This window comes from Nycticebus coucang, chromosome 2, assembly GCF_027406575.1.
Source record: "Nycticebus coucang isolate mNycCou1 chromosome 2, mNycCou1.pri, whole genome shotgun sequence".
Lineage (NCBI taxonomy): Eukaryota > Metazoa > Chordata > Mammalia > Primates > Lorisidae > Nycticebus > Nycticebus coucang.
Window position 1 is genome coordinate 51,734,626 of NC_069781.1, and position 21,531 is coordinate 51,756,156.

The 21,531-nt window shown below is 36.3% G+C and overlaps 1 protein-coding gene across 1 annotated transcript in view; it reads left to right on the forward strand.

Annotated features, from left to right (window-relative positions):
• The window catches only part of CAAP1 (caspase activity and apoptosis inhibitor 1), a 51,775-nt gene that overhangs the window by 12,104 nt on the left and 18,140 nt on the right, over positions 1 to 21,531 (forward strand). Inside the window, exon 5 of the mRNA XM_053571162.1 lies at positions 12,075 to 12,148. Coding sequence (XP_053427137.1) covers positions 12,075 to 12,148 — 74 coding nt within the window. The remainder of the gene's footprint in view (positions 1 to 12,074; positions 12,149 to 21,531) is intronic.

Below are 21,531 nucleotides of genomic sequence, written 5' to 3' on the forward strand. Positions count from 1 at the left end.
TTTATAGATCTCAAGCAAACATGCAGTAAACATTTCTCCAGAGTCAGAGAGAGGGATTTAGGGAAGATGGAAACTCGAAGGTTACTCCTGTTCCCCTTCTCTCTACAGTATTACCTGTTTATCCAAAGTCCGGTGGATGTTGGCATCTGAGGTGCAAGTAAGATTTGTGCTCTTTAGGAATCCTGGCAAAGATAATAAGTACAGCTTGTTGCCTCTGAGGCTGGATAGGTACCTCCTGCATTGGAGAGCCTAATGGGGTGATCATAAAGTGATGAGTCTTGAGGAAAATTTGGTCTACTGAGATCTGGGAACTCTGCTGGGGAAGTGGAGGAAGCTGGGGAATGGGAAGAGAGAAGTCAACATATGTCTTGTGTGAATATGCCTAGACTCTTTCACCTTTGTGAGCTGAAGATAGAGTTAAATGAGCCAGGTGTTATCTGACTTTGAACCTGGCAAAGCCTGAGAAAATTGGGGAGCAAATGACTCAAAAAAAAAAAAAAAAAATCTACCTTGCGGGCATATGGAGGCAGAGCCACTTTGGGATAGCTGCTGAACCTGAGCTCCAAGGAATTGACCATAAATACATACACACATGCATGCATATTTGCATAACATCTTTAAAGGTCCCTAATATCTAGAGAGAAGATTGTTTGAAAAAAACAAAGCACATGCCAAGCTAAATCAAGCTGTTAGAGAAATAAGAAGAACACTTATAGAAAGAAAACCAGCTCTTGTGGAAAATCAAGTGCTACACAAAGAAACATTCTTGGTTTACAAAACTTAATCTTCTAACTAAATTCACCATTGAGACCCAAATCAGTTGCCTGGAGGAGTAAGTGCACAATGCAAAAATATTAAAGGATGGAGATTTAAAAAATCAAATAAGATAGAAAGCTCCTGCGTCCTTGCATATAATAGGAATCATAGAAAGAGAAAAAACACATGAAGAGAGGTAATGATTACCATATTTTGTCGTGTAGAATGTGCTCCCGTGCAGAATGTGCACATGTCTTTCCCCCAAACTTTTAGAAAAATTCCCCTTGAGAGTGTGGTTGACTCTCAGGTGGGAGAGACACATCTGTGGGGGGGCTGATGCTCCCCTGGTCAATGTGCAGATCACACTGCCCTCCTGCAGCTGCCTTCTCTGTGAAGGCTGTCCCTTCCCTCTTTCCTGGGAGCAGGAGAGGCTGTCCCTTCCCTCTCTGCTACATCAGGGCCACAGCCGAGATGGCCATGTATGAGGCCAGTGTGGTGGGAGCTTTTGAGGCTGCTGGTCCGCAGGCAGCCAAGTGAGTCCCTGGGAGCCTGTGCTGGTCTCCACAGCCTCCTCCATGTGGCTAGGCCTTAGCCCTCACCCCACACATCCATGGCCTGCCTTGCCAGTACTGCCAACACACGTACACCAATTGCGGGGCTAAACAGAGGCAGGTCTGGTCCCTTCCCGCTGGATCCTAGATCCTCCCAGACTGGAACCCTGTATGTCTGATGGGCCCATGCAGGAAGGCATGGTACCCTCAGAGGCCTGCTGGGCTTCCCCACTCCTGGGCCATCCTACCCATGTATAATGTGCACCCTTATTTTTCCCTCAAAAATGTGGGCAAAAAAGGGTGAGTTTTACATGGCAAAATATGGTAAATACAGGAACATTTTGCGGACCTGAGAAAAAGATTGAAGTTTTCAAAGTGGAAATATTCACTGAGTTCTAGGTAAGATTGTGGGGGAAGAGGGAGAGTATATTGAAGCAAATCTTTTTTATAAAGAGGAAATCTAATGGCTGTCCAGACAGAACAAACACCTCATCTAAGAAGGAATAAGATCAGTTTGCTTTTTATCTGAAATACCAGAAACTATAAAACAGTGGAGTAACATTTATACAAATGAAATTACAACTCAAGTTCTGTACTTACTTGGTCACCATTCATCTGTTGCGTGAAAGAAAGATGCAGATAGGCATACCATGTGCCTATCTATGGAAAATTAGTCACACTTAGCTTAACGTCGGGGATATGTTCTGAAAAATGCCAAGTTAAGTGATTACATTGTTGTGCAAACAACACAGAGTATATTTGTACAAATCTAGACAGTATATATAGGTTGAATATCTGAAATGCTGGGGACAAAGTGTTTTGGATTTTGAATTGTTTCAGATTTTGGAATATTTGCATATACATAATGCTATCTTGGGGATAGGACTCAAGTCCAAACATGAAATTCATTTATGTTTTGTATACTCTTTATACACATTACTTTGAGCTAATTTTGTGCGGCATTTTTAATAAATTTGTGCACTTGTCACATGAGGTCAGGTGTGAATTTTCCACTAGGGTCTCATATTTGTTGTGCTCAAAAAGTTTTGGAGTTTGGAACATTTGGGATTACAGATTTTTGGATTAATGATGCTCAGCCTGTTCAATCTACTACATACCTAGGCTGTGTGGTATAGCCTGTTACTCCTCCGCTGCAAACCTGTACAGACCATTGTAAGCAATTGTATACAATAGGAGTATTTTTGTATCTAGACATATCTAAATATAGAGAAGGTAAGGTAAAAACTAAAAAGCGGTACACCTGTTTAGGGCATTTACTGTGAAAGAGCCTGCAGAATTGAAAGTTGCTTGGGTGGATCAGTCAGAGAATGGTGAGTAAATGAGAAGGCCCAAGATACTACTATATGCTATACAGTACTGTGGACTATAATAAGCAGTGTACACTTATGCTACAGTAGATTTATAAAAATCATTTTTCTTTAATAATAAATAAACCTTAGCTACTCTAACTTTTTTTTGTGAACTTCTAAATTTTTTAACTTTTGGACTCTTTTATAATAATACTTAGCTTAAAATACAAACACAGTAGATAGCTATACAAACATTTTCCTTATATCCTCACTCTATGCGTTGGACAATTAAGTTCATGAACTCATCTTAGAAAACGTGCTACATACCTCATTGCTGAATATCAATGTACTGCCTTTTGGGAGCTATGTACTGATGCCAGTGCCTGGTCTACCCTGCAGAGCACTTTTTCTAGGATGAATTAGAAAATGTAAAATTGTCAGACCTCCTATGACAATGTCAGCTCTGCTGGCCATTCCAGAATTGCTTTGAAGGATTGACTAGCAAATTTATATTGTATTGCAGGTAGTAGTATAAAAACTTTATTATGTATGATTTTTATAGTATTTAAAAACTATTAAGAATTGTGATTTGTAAAACTTGCAGATTAAGATAAATTCCTTAACAGTGGCAACAGCAACAATTTTAGGTACAGTAGTATGGAGGCATGGAATTAGAGTGCTGTCTCCATTTGGAGATGGACTGGATAAAAGGACTTTATTGTACTAAAAATAGCATTGCAAATGAGAACATATAGTTAGATGGTTATGCTCTAAAGAATGTGTTTATAATGAAATTTAAGTCTTGAATGGTGCAATAAAATAATCAGGATTGAGGTTTTATATAAGGAATAAAGGTACAAACACTTCAGGGAAATCTTAGCCGTGTTTTAGAATTGCTGTCTAAATATCTCTTTATGCATTTTAAATGAATATGCTTTTATTGAGTGGTATTGAGGGAGATTTCAGTGGAAACGAAGCTGTATTTTCCTATAGATGATAAACAGCATTGAGATATCACAGTTCTAGCTTGGCACCTGTAGGTTAGTGGTTAGGGTGCTGGCCACATGCACTGGGGCTGGTGGGTTGGAACCCAGCCCCGGCCTGCTGAATAACAATGACAACAATAACAAAAAATAGCTGAGCATTGTAGTGGGTGCCTGTAGTCCCAGTTACTCGAGAGGCTGAGGCAAGAGAATCACTTAAGCCCAAGAGTTTGAGGTTGCTGTGAGCTGTGACACCAGGGCACTCTACCAAGGGCGACATAGACTCTGCCTCAAAAAAAAAAAAAAAAAAAGATATTGCGGGTGGCGCCTGTGGCTCAGTGTGTAAAGTGCCGGCCCCATATACCAAGGGTGGCGGGTTCGAACTTGGCCCCGGCCAAACTGCAACAAAAAAAATAGCCAGGTGTTGTGGCGGGCGCCTGTAGTCCCAGCTACTCGGGAGGCTGAGGCAAGAGAATCGCCTAAGCCCAAGAGCTGGAGTTTGCTGTGAGCTGTGATGCCATGGCAGTCTATCGAGGGTGACAAAGTGAGACTCTGTCTCAAAATAAAAAAAAAAAAAAGATATCGCAGTTCTAGAAGATAAATTAAAAAATTTAGGTTCTCAAAACAAATTACATACCACGAGGTAGGTTCTATATGAATGTTTTGAAGCTATTATTCCTGGTTGCTGCTACTTTCTCAGCAATAGGATGGGTGTTTCTGAATTAATTGTCAAGTTCTAACCTTGAATGACTACTTTTTTTTTAAAATAAGGTACTCCTAAATAGGCCTTAGATTTAGGCAATACAGAGTGGTTCAATAAATTGAACCATTTTGTTTTTAATAAGATATTTAAATATCTAATAAAATTTACAAGGATTGTTTCGTAAAGTGAATAGTCTTTTGATAAGAATTATTTTTAAGTCTCCATTTAAGTTGCCTGTTTTGTAAATCCGAAATGTGGCTACTTTTGTTTAAAATAGAATAAATGGATAATCTATTTATATTATTGACATAATATAAAATGGTGTCAGCTAGTTAACTACTTAAAGTGTACTGGTTACTGGTTTTACTGAATTTTAGTACATGGTAAAGTTTTGTTTCTTAAATAGCCTACAAGTTATCCCACCCTCAAAACTGATGTAGATTCCCTTATACTGCTGTTTATAGTTAGGGTAGGCACTATAGAGAAGATTGAATAAAAAAAAAGACCATTGTGCATAAATGTAGGGGATTTAATGATTGTTTTGCAGTAAGATGTTTATTCTTGAAAAATACTGGACTATTTTTCTGTCTTGATCAGTTTTGTTTTGTTTTTTCTTTCTTTTTTTTTTTTTTTTGAGACAGAGTCTCACTATGTCACTCTCAGTAGAGTGCGGTGGTGTTACAGCTCACAGCAACCTCAAACTCTTGAGCTTAAGCGATTTTCTTGTCTCAGCCTCAGCCTCCACCTGGCTGTTTTTTGGTTGTTGTTGCAGTTGTTAGTGTTGTTTTAGCTGGCCCTGGGCCAGGTTCGAACCCACCACCCTCCGTGTATGTGGCTAGTTCTGTAACCACTGTGTTTTGACTGCCAAGCCTTGATCAGTTTTCTTATTGAGAACAGCAAGTAGGATTGTATGACTTCTCTTGTTCAACCCTAGCAGTGGTATGTAGTAGAACTCTTGGTATTTGTTTGTTTGATAAACTTTGCATATAAAGAGTTACATAGCCTAATCAAAAGGCCAGAGATTCATAATTGCTATTAGTTTTTCTATTGAGTTACAACACAGCTATTTACCACCTTTTGTTTTTAATAAGGGAAAAACATCCATGTATTTTTTGATGAGTTGGAGTTGTCTAGTGGGTTCACTCATCTGCCCTTAGAATTACTTAGAGTTTGATTTGTTTCAATTCAGCTAGCATATATTCCATGAATATGTATGTGTAAATAACTTTCAAAGGGGCAATGATAGCCAAATGCTAAACTCTCTCAATAAGTGTCAATAAACTGAACTTGAGAATAAAGGAATCTTTGATAAACTGCTATTATTAAATTTGAATGTAATAAAGTATTTAAATAAAATTTACAGTGTTCTAGAGAACTGGATTAGTGGGCAGTATCTATCTATAATTCTCACCCCTTAAGGGGTATTTTTATCATTGAATGAAAAAAACAGGCCTCAGGTAGACCTGAGATCTAAGCTTATCGAGAATTATACACTTGGGAAATTGAACTGTGATTTAACCAACTCATAACCAATCTGGATTGCTTGGAGTTATGGTAGTATACCAGTTACTTGTTGTTTACCTCTTATGAAAAAATGTTATCATAGAAAAAAAGTAGTACAATGAACCCTTGTGTAAGTGGTGCCCATTATGTCCTGTTGCATATTATTTTAAATCCCTTCCTCACATCTTATCCAAATCTGATTACTTTGAAGCAGATCTTGACCTAGTTACTTTTGAATGGAGTAGATAGATACTTTCCAGATCTCTGTAACATTTTAGAATGGGAGAAAGTAACTTGCCTAGAAACCCTAAATACAATCTTCACTTCAGTCAAGCAGTATGATCTGCATCTGTTTTCCCTGTGTGGAACCTTAAGGGACAAGGGAAACATTGTTTTCTGTTTTTGTAGCTGTTTCTACACAAAAAATATTTTTATATTCTTTGTATAACAGAAACTTAGTTTTTTGACTATTGATTTTTATTTTTTGCTATTTTAAAATTTCAGGTCAATGATAAATTTGCATACCAACAGTTTTTAACTGTCATTTAATGGTCATTTTTCCATCAGTCAGTTTATTGCCTTACCCTGATGTGCAAGCACTGGGTAAGATGATTAATAGGTATTTTTTCTTTTTTTCTACTCTTTCTCCATTCCTTTTTTTAAAAATTGAAGTTTCTTTTAACCATTCAATCAATTCATTGTATTAATTGGCCTTTCCATTTCATTTGAAAAATAAATTCACTGATGTGAATTGCTTGTTAATGGCTATTTACTAATGCGCCTGTGCATCTTTCCCATAATTCAAACTGTTTGCTTACCAAGAGTCACTCATGTTTGTTTTCAATGCAGTCATTGTAATTGTGTAATTTAGTTAAATATATAATCGGGCGAAACATTAATATGAAAAGAGTAGTTGGTTAAGTTGAATGCTTTGGGCAAACTCAAAGCTGAGTTGTTAAGAGTTCTGGTCCATTAGCATTAGGGAAATAATAAAAGATGTGAGGAACATTGTATAAATATAAATGTGATTTTCTTTTTTTTTTGCACTTAGATTTTTTTTTTTTCATTTTAACCAAGGCAAAAGTGAAATGTGGACAATGTGTGAGTACAATGAATTTGTATAAAAGGTAAGGTCATGGCTCCATATACTAAAATTGGTGAATTAAAGATTCATTTTTGGCTGGGCGTGGTGGCTCACACCTGTAATCCCAACACTCTATGAGGCCAAGGCTGGTAGATTACATGAGCACAGGAGTTCAAGACCAGCCTGAGCAAGAGTGAGACTCTTCCTCTGTGGCTCAGTTGGTAGGGCGCTGGCCCCATATACCAAGGGTGGTGGGTTCAAACCCGGCCCCGGCCAAACTGCAACCAAAAAATAGCCGGGCGTTGTGGCGGGCGCCTGTAGTCCCAGCTACTCGGGAGGCTGGGGCAAGAGAATCACTTAAGCCCAGGAGTTGGAGGTTGCTGTGAGCTGTGTGAGGCCACAGCACTCTACCGAGGGCCATAAAATGAGACTCTGTCGCTACAAAAAAAATAAATAAATAAATAACCTAGCCTTCATAGTAGGGTTATGAACTGATTTATTTGCCATTTGGAAAGGGCTTTGAGGAAAAATTAAGATTGTTTTGCCTTATTCCATAGTGTTTGAGAATTGTAATTGACTACTGTGTGTTCTGAACCTGTCTTATAGCTTTTATAAATTACCCGCTTTATAGAAGTAGCATTGCAGATAGGAGAAGAGAATTATAGAGAAATAAAAACAGTTCCTTTAAATGGAAAGGAACACAAAGATCATTACAAAATTCTTAACCCGAACTGGTTTTGGCAGTGTGTTCCCTCCCTCTCTTCACTCCTGTCTCTCTAGATGTTATAAAATTATTACAGAGGTTTAAATCGTTTGATAGAAATATTTAAATGTCATTTAAATATTAATTGGAGTTGGCTTAGTAAATTCTGGCATTTAGGGGGCCAGCCCCCACACAAACCGTGGGTATCTCTAATGCTTGGAGGTGATGAGAGAAAGAAAGATGCAAAAGACAAAGTAAGATTTTAAAAGATTGGGCCCAAGGGCCCAACACCACCACTGTGAGGAATGGGAAGGCCCCATGTTCTGGGTTAACTCAGTGTTTATTACAAACATTGTCTTCAAATCCGCAAAGGAATAGTTAGGGGGGAAAGTAAAAAAACTGCACTATAGGTCATCCTTTATGGTATTTGCTACTTTAACTCTGCTCCTCTTTAACTACTTCAGCAAAGTTGCTCTTTAACTACTTATATCTATGTTATTTCTAAAGATTTGGGATGCAGTTAATGAAACAAAGACCAAAACTTAGAAGCAGGATGCATACAGCAAGTTTGACCAGCTCACAGTTTCCACAGGAGGCACTTAAGTCTCCAGCCAGCCTGGTACCTAGAGCAGGGGAGAAAGAAACTGTTTCTTGTTTTTTTGTTTTTTTTTTTTATTGTTGAGCGAAACTGTTTCTTATATCTAGCCCCAAGATACTGTTTCTCTTACCAAGGACCCAGCTGCCAGCACATCTCTGCAAGGCTCATTCAGGATCTCTGTGGGAGAAGGATCAGACCTCAGTAAGACATTTCTTGTCCTGTTCTCCAAGGCCTGTGCTGTTGTGTTCAGCAGACTTTTGCTCTGATACACACTGCGGTCTCCCTGTGCACATACGCTCTGAGACATCCACATCTTCTATCTTTCCTTTTCCCTTACCTCACAATCTGCATTCCCTAATTGCCTAATTGTTAAATATTTCATAAATTCCAATCTAAATAAATGCTTCAGGAGGACGAGTTTGTTTGCCTTTACTCCTCAGTGAGTTCTCACATTTCTATCCACACGGGCACGTAGTATGTCTTATCATCTGAGAGTAGGTAGAGTTTTTTTTTAATTTTCATAAACCTAAAAAGAAAAAGGCATACATACACATTGTAGTTTTCTTCCAATTTGAGTTACTTCCTTTTTGTGTGTCTTCCCTTTCATGCTATTAAATATTGTGCCTTTAAATTGTATGAGAAAACTACAAATCTGTATAATAATTTTAGTTGTAAAGTATATCTTGGAAAAAAATTAGCTAGTATAGATTAAAAATTTTCAAACTCTTGAAAACTTTTGTGGGATTATATTTTTTTTGAACTTCAGATAATACTGAGGTAAAAGCATCTAGCATTTCATTTTTCTGCCACAGGGTGGTGTACTATACCTACTGTCTGAAGTTTTGTTGGGCAACTTTCTTCAACAGCCTGATCAAACTCAGCTTAAGATGAAATAGAACATTATAAAGGTTCACTTTGGGCACTAAAATAAGTTATTTTAGTGACAGAAGATAGTCTTTAAAAGAAGAGGGATCTAATTTTATATAAAGTGGCTTTCACAAGGAAGGCAGTTTTTGTTGCATTATTAATTTAAAAGTTTATTTGGAAATACTTTCAGACTTACTGTAATGTTGAAGAAATAAGAGTAGTATGAGCAACATACATATATTTTTTATTTAGATATACCTATTATTAACATTCTATCCCATTTGCATAACTTCTCTTTATATATACACATATGTGTGTGTATTTTTTAATGATATATTTGAAGGCAAGTTATATTTATTGTGCTGCTTTCCCCCTAAATACTACATTATGTTATTCCAATTGATAATGGTATTCTATTCTGTAACCATAACACAGTATCAACCGCAATAAATATAATTTTGATACAAGACTTTTACCCAATCCCCCATCAGTATGTCAATTTATCTTTGACTCAATAATGTCCTTGATAACATTTTTCCTGCCAGTTCAGCAGTCTCAGGTTAGTTATAACATTTAATTGTCTTGGCTCTTTAGCTTCCTTTACCCTGGAATATTTCCATGGCCTTTCTCTTTTATAGCATTGACATTGAACTCTCCTTAATAGAACATTACTGATTTCCATTTTGGGTTTGGCTAGTGATTACTCATAATATAGGTTATACATTCTCAGCCAGAAGATTATATGTGTCTTCCTTTAGAGTATTACATATGTCCATCTTTCATTGGTGATGTTATGTTATATTTTTTTAAGTCTTTTTTTGGTTAATGTAGATATATTAGGTCTATCTGGAAAGTGTCCAGCTATGTATGTCTCTCTTTTTCATATTAAATGTTTGCGTAGGCCAGGTGCAGTGGCTCACACCTGTAATCCTAGCACTCTGGGAGGCTGAGGCAGGTGGATTGCTTGAGCTCACAGGTTCTAGACCAGCCTGTGCAAAAGTGAGACCCCATCTGTACTAAAAAATAGAAAGAAAAAAAAAAAAAAACTGAGTTAAGAGGATCACTTGAGCCCGAGTTGGAGGTTGTTGTGAGCTGTGATGCCAGGGCACTCTCCCCAGGGCGACAGCTTGAGACTCTATCTCAAAAAAAATAAAAATAGAATGAATAAATAAATGGCTGCATACTTTCTAGTCAGCGTTTGCGTATGTTTAGAAGAATGAAGTGCCATTCAAGGATATGTGAAAGCAAATATTTTCTCTAAAGGAAGATACTCAGAAATAGACTAGTGTTCCCAGTAGGAAAAATCTAATTTTGACTGGAAGGTTTCCGATAGTACTTTTATTTTTATTTATTTTTTTTTATTGTTGGGGAGTCAATGAGGGTACAAGAAACCAGGTTACACTGATTGCATTTGTTAGGTAAAGTCCCTCTTACCATTGTGTCTTGCCCCCAAAAGGTGTGGCACACACCAAGGCCTCACTCCCCCTTCCTCCTTCCCTCTCTCTGCTCTTCCTTTCCCCACCCCCTCCTTCTTTCTCTCTCTGCTCTCCCCTTCAGGTAGCACATTTTAACTTTATTCCTTGCATGGCTCTTAATGTGATATATTGGCATTTAATCTGTCCCAGAATTGCTAAGGAGAACTGTTGCTCTCCTCCTTGGCATCTGCCAGTTATTCTGGTGAAAGAATGAAATCTGAGTAGGTGACATTAGAAGTATAAAAAACTGACATCTATCTTAATTATAATCTCTCAGATATAATAATCAACACCAAAGCACCAAAACATTTTTTTCTTTTTTCTAAATGTTTGTAGTCTCTGAATTTGTGCTTGTATTTATCAAGTTTTAATATAAAACAAACATGTAAGTGCCAAATATGCAGTCTGGGAAGAATATTGTAAACTTCCCAAAGTCTTTTTTTATCCTTTCTTTATTTGAGGAGTATGATACTGTTCACTGGGCAGGTGTAGTTTTGTGAGCAGGAAAATTTCCTAAATATTTATAGTATGTTAGCCTTAAGATTTGCTTAATTCTCAGAAGGCCAGGTGTGCCTGTGCTCAGGCCTGTAATCCTAACACTTTGGGAGGCTGAGGTGGGAGAAATAAATGAGGCTAAGAGTTTGAGACCAGCCTGGACAACATAGGGACACCTCATCGCTACGAACTTTTTTTTTTTTTTTTTAAATTAGCTGGGTATGATGGCATATGCCTGTACAGAGTCCTAGCTACTTGGGAGACTAAGGTGGAAGGATGCTTGAGCCAGGGAGTTCAAGCTGCAGTAGGCTGTGATCATGCCATTGCACTCCAGCGTGGGAAGCAGAGTATGACCCTGTCTCAAAAAACCAAAAATTCTCAGAAGGTAACAGATACCTATTTTGAAGAAAATATTTCACTTGAGTATTTACAATTAATTTCTTGACTTTTTCTGTTGAAGGATATTTGTAATATCAAAGTTAAAATGGTAAAATGCTGTCTAAGAAAACAATACTAGTTTGCAGCTCAATTCCAGAATACAGTGAATAGAAATTTTTTTTGTATGATCTTAACATTTAATTAATTTACTTTGATATATATATTACATATAAAATATGTATTTTCTGCATACTATAGACATCAGAAGCATTTGAGGTATGAAATTAAATGAATATAAAGTAATTTGAATGCCAAAATGCCCATTAGATTTAATAGTTGAACTTGAAAAATTATTGGATACTACTGTGAGTTGTGATTTCTCCCCTCAGCTACCCTGCTGAGTACTGGAAGAGAGAATAAATTGCTTCCCTGTTCTTTTCAGGTTTGCCCCTACATTTTACAAAGAATTATACTGCCTACATTGGTAGTAGTTTGTAGCTGCTGCTTTTGCCATTTGTATATGTGCTTCTGAATTTGCAGAACTCAGAACTAAAATGATACCTTTGGGGCTTAAAAGAATTAGTTGTCTTCTCAAGTGCCTAACTTAATTCTAGGAACCTGGGCAGTAAATGCATAATTTTAAAAACTGATTTTATTTTCTTCTTCAGGCAAGAAATCTGTGTAGATTCTACTTCATCCTTGAGAGAGAACAAGCAACCTGAAGGTTTGGAATTAAAACAAGGTATGAATCAAGTACTGAATTTTTGTATAAAATTTACATGAAGGATAGAATTATTTTATTAATAATAAATTTTCATGGTGTTGGAACTCACTTCATTTTATAGATAGGGGAACAGAGTAATTTATTTGGTCCAAGATCAAAAGAGTAAAGAACACATCCTTTGTTTCATAACTCCTTTATTGGAGCAGTTTATATATACCATGTAATGTATAGTTAGTTACAGACGCCACCAGAAAATTTTTGTCATCTTGAAGAATAGTTTTATTTCAGTAATTTATATTACATAAACTCAGCTGCAAGATATTGGAGATGTGTTAACTGGGTAGCATTGAGTTGTATATGGGGAAAAAAAATGGTAAGTTTTATAGGGTAATTTTTTTTCCCTAAGATATTTTGTCCTTGTTTATTTTCTTCCTTATTTATTGCTTTTTTTAAATCAGTAGTTTTTGACAATATCATGTAGCAGAAATGAAGTAGTAATTTTAATTTATTTAAGCCAAGCAGATTAATAGGGCTAATCTTTTAAATGTCTTCTTTATTCTCACCCCTAGTAGAAAAAATTGAAGGTAAAATAGTTTTTTATTAGTTACCCAGATGTTGCCTCACACTTTTTTTCCCCTGATAAAATTAAGAGTAGTAAGAATCTGTTGCAGTCAAGAAGATTTTCTATTATATAACCACCTAATCTTTGATAGCTTAGAATAGTTTCTCTAAAACTTGAGTCATATGAACTTACTTGATAGAGAAAAGCAAGTCATTAGTTATTTAGGTAGAATTTTTTTTTAAACTGGTCTGTTACTAGTAATTAAGAAAGTGAAAAAAAGTTGGATAGTTTTATGATTTGTCCAGCTTAGCTATAAAAAGAGTAAAATCTGGGTTTTCTATAATTACAATTTATGTACTGTGGGGTTTATGAATATTTCTGATGATACTGAGAATTCCCAGTGCTTTTTAGAAATCCTGTTTTGTTACCCTTATAAACAAACAGTGGAAGTTATGTCTTTGTACTCTTTTTTTTTTTTTTTTTTGTAGAGACAGAGTCTCACTGTACTGCCCTCGGGTAGAGTGCCGTGGCGTCACACGGCTCACAGCAACCTCTAACTCTTGGGCTTACGCGATTCTCTTGCCTCAGCCTCCCGAGCAGCTGGGACTACAGGCACCCGCCACAACGCCCGGCTATTTTTTTGTTGCAGTTTGGCCGGGGCTGGGTTTGAACCCGCCACCCTCAGCATATGGGGCCGGCGCCCTACTCACTGAGCCACAGGCGCCGCCCTGTCTTTGTACTCTTAAGTCCTTCTGAGTACCCTGCAGATATAAACTCTGACTACTTTTGAGCATCTCTACAGATTCATAGGTTCATTGTCATTCATTCATCGTATATAAATACATGCAAAGCACACAGTTTTCAAATAATGTGATCATGTTTATATAACCCCTCCCAGAGTGCTTTAGAACTCCCAGAGTTCTTTTTGGAGTTTTTTGGCCAGGGCTGGGTTTGAACCCACCACTTACGGCATATGGGGCCAGAGCCCTACTCTTTTGAGCCATAGGAGCCGTACCCCTCCCAGAGTGCTTTAGAACTCCTTACTTAGTATCAACAGCTTATTTTGCTGTGATTTTCTCATAGTCGTTTCAGTCATTTGAAAACTAGCCACGGAGGTGCAAAGATGACGAGAAAAAGACTTCAGATTAGCCAAATGTCAAAAGTCTAGGCCTTTTATGCTTAAGAGCATATATACGGCCCTCAGGTTTTCACCTAGGCATCAGAAACATCAAGAACACACTGCTGGCATCAAGCAGAGGTGAGGAAACATAAGATGAAGGTGTAGCAGTACCCCTGTACAAAGCAGGTCGGCTTCTGTTTTGACAAAATCTGTGGGAAATAGTTAAATTAAGTTTCAACTTTTTTTTAAAGCAGGGAAATAAGTAAACTGTTTTAGAAAATATCCAGAAAATGACTAAAATATAAAATGTTTTGTTGTATAATGGGAAAAAAAAGAGTTATTTAGAAAATTAATTTATGTGTAAACATCTTCTGGGTATCATGAGTATAGCTGAAGTCTGAACCATATAGTAAGGAGCTTGCTTGGAGTTACTGAAGAAGCTAAGGTATATCAAGAAATAGAAATCCTTGTAGGTTCAATAAAGATTTTTCTCTTTTTTTTCCTAAATGAACTAATATTGTCTCTTTGAAATATGCATAACTTTCAAAGTCTAATACCTCCAACTTTCTTGCATAACTAGCTATTCTTGCTAGTGAGCTTAATAAAAACAGAATATAATGCTTCTTGTGAATGTATTGTTATTTTTATTGCTTGACCATTTAAGAAAATTCACCGAAGCTTATTTAGTACTAAAGTAACCTTTTGTTCAGTAGACCAAAATATAAAGCAGCACTGAATTTTCTTTTTGGCCTTCCACTATGATATAAATCTCACCCTATGACCTATTATTGTATGTATGTATCATACATATTTTCAGTTTTTCCAGCTTCTAAAATACTCACATATTACTTGAATAATAATCAAGTATTAACAGAATTAAATTGAAATTGGCATTTCATTGTCTAGTGCTAGCATTCATTTGGTTGACGGGAAATATGATTTATGAAACTTCTACCATACTTTAATAATGAATGAACAAAAGGTACTACCTTTGCTGTGAAAATCTTATTTATATGTAAATATAATCAATTGGTTGAATGATTGGTACTGTAGTAAAATAGAGACTTCATTTCTTAAGTCACTCATTTAAGGTCAGAGGGCAGTTGTATAAGAAACATAATTTATAGTTTAGTCTGTAGATACCTGTATATATGTAGATACATGTGTGTGTGCACGTGTATGGTATAGGCTCACCTGTGCAAGCTTGAGATGTTATGTTAATTTCCTGGAGGATTTTAGGGATTGCTGCTTTTCCTATAAGGATGGTTTACCAATATTTTCTAAATTGGTCATTTGTGTCTTAATTTTAAAAAAGGAAAATTATTTGTTAAAGGTACTTAATACATAGAATACATTTTTTTTTTTTTTTTTTTTGAGACAGTCTCACTATGTTGCCCCTGGTAGAGTACCGTGGTGTCACAGATCACAGCAACCTCAAACTCTTGGGCTTCATCAATTCTCTTGCCTCAGCCTCCCAAGTAGCTGGGACTACAGGCGCCCACCACAACGCCCAGCTATTTTTTGTTGCCATTGTCATTGTTATTTGGCAGGCCCAGGCCGGGTTTGAACTTAGCAGCCTCGGTGTATGTGGCTGACGCCGTAACCACTGTGCTACGGGCGCCAGGCCCATAGAAAACATTTTTAAAATACCAAACAAATCTCTGCTAATGTTAATGAGTCATCTCCCTAGAGATTTGTTTACAAATAAGTAGAATGCCCAAGATTCAGCAGTAATAAAATATTAGTCTGTATTTAAAATGTTGCTTTAAAGTTACAACTGGGAATATGTGTAGTTTTGCAAATTATTTTCCTTTTTAACTTCAATAATTAAGTTCTTATGTTTGCATTACTTCTTGGAAGTTGTCATGAGAAAAAATTTAAACCATGTGTAAGAAATTTCTGGGTTAGGTTAGATTGAAGAGTTGAGGTTTATAGTAGTTATTTTAAAATATTTGGAAGATAGTCAAATAGAAGACTGATTCGTTTTGTTCTATATGGCCTCCTAGAAAAAAATACCTTTTGTTTAAGTTATCATTAGACAAAATTTTATTTATTTCAAATAATCAGAAGTGTCAGAAAATGCAGTGGACTGCCTTCTGAGAATATATTCCTATTGCTAAAGGTGTTCGAACAAACTGCGTGAACTGCCACTTGATGGTGCTATTGTAGAGCAGATTCAAACAGGATTCAAGCATCTGCTAGGAAGTTTGGCTTTGACTTCAAGTTCTTTTCTAGTTGTCAGGTTTTGTAAAGACCATTGTGTAGTGTATTGTTTGTACATGAGAAGTGTTCTTAGTAACTGTTTTCTTAAATTGTTTATGGAAGCAGAATGAAATACACACCTTTTTTTTCTGTTATCTGTACATTTTTTATTCTACTGGAGGAAAAGATTCTTGGTTTAGTCTTTAGGTTTTTTAATAGTTCCTTAAAATATGTTCATTTGAATATAGTCATTAAAATAAGTAATGTAACCATATGGCATGTAAAATGAGAAAAATCAGTAAGACATTTACACTTCTTACCTTAATTCTTGTACATTAGCTTTTTCATGTGAAAATTATTCTTTTCATAAAAGACATGCAAACACACAAAATATACACACAGAATTTTACTTTGGTTAGGCTCAAATCTTACCCCTTTCCTTTTTAAAACAATTATTTAGTTGCTTCCTGCAACTGTATTTTGGCCTCTAGTTCATGAGTTAGTGAATATCAGACAACTGTAAGAATATCTTGTCAATAAGAACTTCAAGAAGTTGAAAAGCAGACTTTAATCAGGGAAAAATGTCTTAGTTAAATTGTGGAATAAAAGGTTAGAATGAGTATTTTCTATGGTCTTCTTTTAGATGACCAGTGGTCACCTAAATATGATTATCATACTTCTATCAGATGTAAGAAGAAAATACTAGAATTTCTAATGTATACAAACATATTTTTCTCTTAAAATTTGTGATAATATATCATTGTAATAGTACATATTTATTTGTAAGTAAATTAAAAATACTAAAGTGAGTTTTTTTTTTTTATTTTTATTAAACCATGGCTGTGTACATTAGTATGATCATGGGGCACCATACACTTTAAAGTGAGTTCTTAAAAATATTTTCACTAATAGGTTTACATAGATGATGAAGATCATAAAGAATTTGAAAGGATGGCTAATGTGACATGTTGGACAACAGGGACAAAGTTTCAGTTAGAATCTTAGCAGATGACTTTATAATAATAATGTATTATATACTCAGAAATTACTAGGAGAGGAGTTTTTGTTTTGTTCTGTTTTTGCTCAGCCTATTTGTTTATTTTTAATTCACATGGGTATGCCATACTTGTGCAGATTTGTGGGGGACATGTGATTTTTTTTCATTTTTGAGACAGGGTCTTACTCTATTGCCCAGGCGAGAGTCATGGCATCAAGAGAGTAGATCTTAAATGTTTTCACCACAAAAAATATATGCAAGGTGACAGATAACTTAATTAGCTTTATTCAATCATCTCACCATACACATGTCAACACATCACACTATATGCCACAAATATAAACTTTTTTTTATCAATTATAGATCAGTAAAGCTAAGGAAAAAGTAAAGAACTGGTGATGGCCATAGGATTTATTATTTCTTTTCTTTCTTTTTTTTTTTTTTGAGACAGAGTATCACTTAGTCACCCTAGGGAGAGTGCCATGGTCTCATAGCTTACAGCAACCTCAGACTCTTGAGTTCAAGCAATCCTTTTGCCTCAGCCTCCCAAGTAGCTGGGACCACAGACACTTGCCACAATGCCTGGCTATTTTTTAGAGATGGCATCATTGCTCATGCTCAGGCTGGTCTCCAACTCTGAGCTTAGTCAGTCCACCTGCCTTGGCTTCCCAAGTGCTGGGATTACAGGTGTGAGCCAAGGATTTATTATTTCTGAATTTTCAACATCACGTAAGAGATTCTTCCATCCTTTAGCAAAGATATTAAATATAAAACTATATAAGACCATTTGAGTGTGAAATAAATGTAAAACCCAATTAATTTTTGTTCTTGCTGCTATTATTGTTACTATTGTTCTAACAACTTTAAACAAAAGTTAGTAAATAGATGGTATAATTTAAAAAAGAGGAAATGAATTTGCAGTTAAAAAGGAGTTAAATTTTGCTGAATAGAACTTCACAACATAGTGAAAGAATAAATACAGTTATGAAAAATAAAAAGATGAGAAAAATGCTATCAGAGTTTTATTGCTTTGTAAAGGAAAAAAATGATCTTCAGCTAATTAAGCAGGATGTCGAGGCAAATAGCTTTAAATTTCTACCACATATGTATTGCTACAAAAATCTCTGGATTTGTGAGTGAACTCTGTTGCCTCTTCCTTTGAAGACCTAAAGTGCAGCTGTGAATGTTAGAGAGCTATGGGGAGCCTGAAGAGAAAGTGCTATTGGTCTGTCTGGAGTTGGAAGCAGAGAAGCAAATGTACCACTGATTGGCGTTAAAAGTTTATGTCTAATTCCTCCTTCCTAACCCTTGATTATCTCCTTGACTGGCTTTAACAATAAGTATTCACAGAATGCAGCTTCTGAACACAAACTTAACTTCTTTAAAGGATTTTACACAACTTATTCTGGAGAAATGATACCCAGTTCAACAATTGGAGAAGAGAGATTGTGGCACAGCTGGCAGTGAGATATAAGAATTTACATTTCTTTTTTCATTCCTTTGAGCATTTTCACAAGTTATTACCAGCAGTGACACCAAACAGGATCCTCCCAGCTTTTTAATTTGTGTCTTTCTATGGGTGGTAGTTGAATGAAAGGGTGAAAATTAAACTTTGTACGGCAAATTAGCCCATACTGGTTTTGTACCTTTTGAAGGCCCCTCTGTTACTTTTAAATGTAAGATTTTTCTGGGTTAAAAAAAAAAAAAAGTAAGTTGGTCAGGTTTCATGGATGCATAGGGCCTGTGTCTTTTTTATTGAGGATGAAATTATGGAGGATTTGATTCACTATTTTAAGTGCAATATTTACTTCTACACTCCTTTAAATAATACCTATTTTAAACATTCTTTCCTCTAATGTATTTCATAGAATCCTGGATATACTTTTTTTTTTGGTCTGGGACCGGGTTTGAATCCACCACCTCCGGTATATGGGGCCGGCACCCTACTCCTTGAGCCACAGGCACCACCCAAGAATCCTGGATATACTCTTAATTGGAAGCTACTTCAGCAGATGTTCAGGCTTCCTTTGGGACACTGGGTGCTTTTTGTCCTTAGATTTGTGTCCAGTTCATAAGGGAAAGGACCTCCCTACCAAAGGACAGGCAATAAGCACCAGAGTATACACTAGGCTTGAATTCAGATTTTGAATTCTTATGATTTAATTAGTTTTTGTGCTACATCATTATAGTTGATACATACTGAGATTACAGATAACCAAAACTTTATTATTATTATTTTTTTAATGAAAAACCTTTTTGGAGAGCAGCTTTAGGTTTACAGAAGAATTGATGGGGGAGTGGACAGAGTTCTCATATACTTGCTCACCACCTCTCTCCCAGCGAATCAATTAATATATTCTTAGCTAAAGTTCATAGTTTACATTAGGGTTTACCCTTTGTGTTATACATCCTGTGGGTTTTAGTAATTGTGTAATAATACATATTGAGTATTATGATATCAGACAGAATAGTTACACTGCTTTAAAAAATACCCTGTATCTCACCTGTTCATCCCTTTCTTCCTTTGCACCAAACCCCTGGCAACTGCTGATCTTTTTACTATCTCTAGTGTTGCTTGTCCTGGAATCTGACATAGCTGAAATCATATAGGAAGTATCTTTTTCAGATTGGCTTCTTTCACTTAGCAATATGCTTTTGAAGTTCTTCCATGTCTTTTTGTAGCTTAATATTTTACTTCTTTTTATGGCTGAATATTGTATGAATATATAGCAATTTTCTTATTATTCATTTACTTATGGAAGGAAAGCCTGGTTGTTTCTTTATTTAGGCAGTTATCAATAAAACCTTAGTATATAGTTTTTTTATAGACATAAGTTTGCAACTCATTTGGGTAAATACCAAGTTTAGTTTTGTAAGGAACTGTATTCCAAAGAATCTATACCATTTTGCATTCTCACCATCAGTGAATGAGAGTTCCTTTTGCTCCACATCCTCCTCAGCATTTGGTGGTGTCAGTGTTTTGGATTTTGGTCATTTTGATAGGTGTATAACTGGTCTCTTGTTGGTTTCCGTTGCAGTTCCCTAATGACATAGGATGTTGAGCATCTTTTCTTATGCTCATTTGTCATTTGTGTGTCTTTGGTGATTTATCTTTTCAGATCTTTTGTCCGTTTTTTTTTAATCGGTGGGCCTTTGTATTGTTGAGTTTTAAGAGTTCTTTGTGTATTTTGGATACCAGTCCCTTGTCAGATAGGTTTTGCAAATATTTCTCACAATGTAGCTTGTCTTTTAGTTTCTTAATATTTACTCTATTTTCCTATATATGATGCACACCTTTTGACCAAATTTTTGAAGGGAATTTAAGGATGTGTGTTATACATGGGTAATACAGTTTGGGAGTGGGAAAGCCCAGGGGGCCTTCTGGGGCTGACACCCTCCCACCTGGGCTCACTAGGCATAAGAGGTTCCAGTCCAGAACGGTCCAAGATTTGGTGAGACTGGCCTGGAGCTGCCTTCACTAAGCACCACAATCAGGGAATGGGGTTGGTGGCAGGGCTGGCAAAGGTGGTCAGCAGCAGTGCAAGGCAAGGACCACGTGGAGGGGACCATGAGCTCTGTACAGGCTCCAGGGACTTCTGACCACCTGCCGCTTTGCTTCCTGTGGCCATCTCAGCTTCGGCCCTTCATGTTGTGGGGAGAGAAGGGCTTATGGGAGAGAGAGAAGGGGCAGCCTTCACAGAGTGGGTGGCAGCAGAAGGGCAGTGTGATCTTCAGGCTTACCAGGGACCATTAGTCCTTCTCAGATGTGTCTGTCCTGGCTGTGAACCAGCCACTTTGTAAAGGGGCATTTTCCTGAAAATGTAGGCCAAAAGTGTGAGTGTACATTATACATGGGAGGACATTTTACATGGTAAAATATTGTGCTTGTATTTAATAGATGTTGTTTAGGTCTCTGTTTCCTACATAATTACATTTATTGAGGTGAGACATACAAGGTCTGAATAAATTATTTAAGTGACCTACAAGAAGAATATACATTCAGCCTGAACCAGCATCCTAATCTGTGAAGCTTCTGTGGTCATTGTGGATCTTTTAAGTTCTGGGAAGTAGTGTAGAATGTTTAAGTGCATAGATTTTAGAAATTTACTTACATTTGAATTCTGGTTCTGTCACTTTAGCTGTGTAACTAGAGCGAGTCACTTCAACTCTGTTCCTCAGCTTCCTCATTTATAAAATGGGGATAATAAATATGACTGCCTGTTTCATTATTTTGGTATAAGGATTGAATGAGTTAATACATGGAAATCACTTTAAAGAAGTGCTTAGTGTAATAAATATTAGCTCTTGTAATTATTTGTTATCATTGTTATAGTTATTGTTTACTGCATCCTGGCTGTTTCTAACTGGTGAAAGGGTCTCTATGTAACTTGTACTCATTGGTCCTTCTATACCCTTAATTATAAAAATGTGTTTAATACCTCTTCTAAATGATATCTTTTCAAATGTTCAAGTTGATCTTTTCAAAAGATCAACTTGAAAAACTAACAAACTTAATGTTT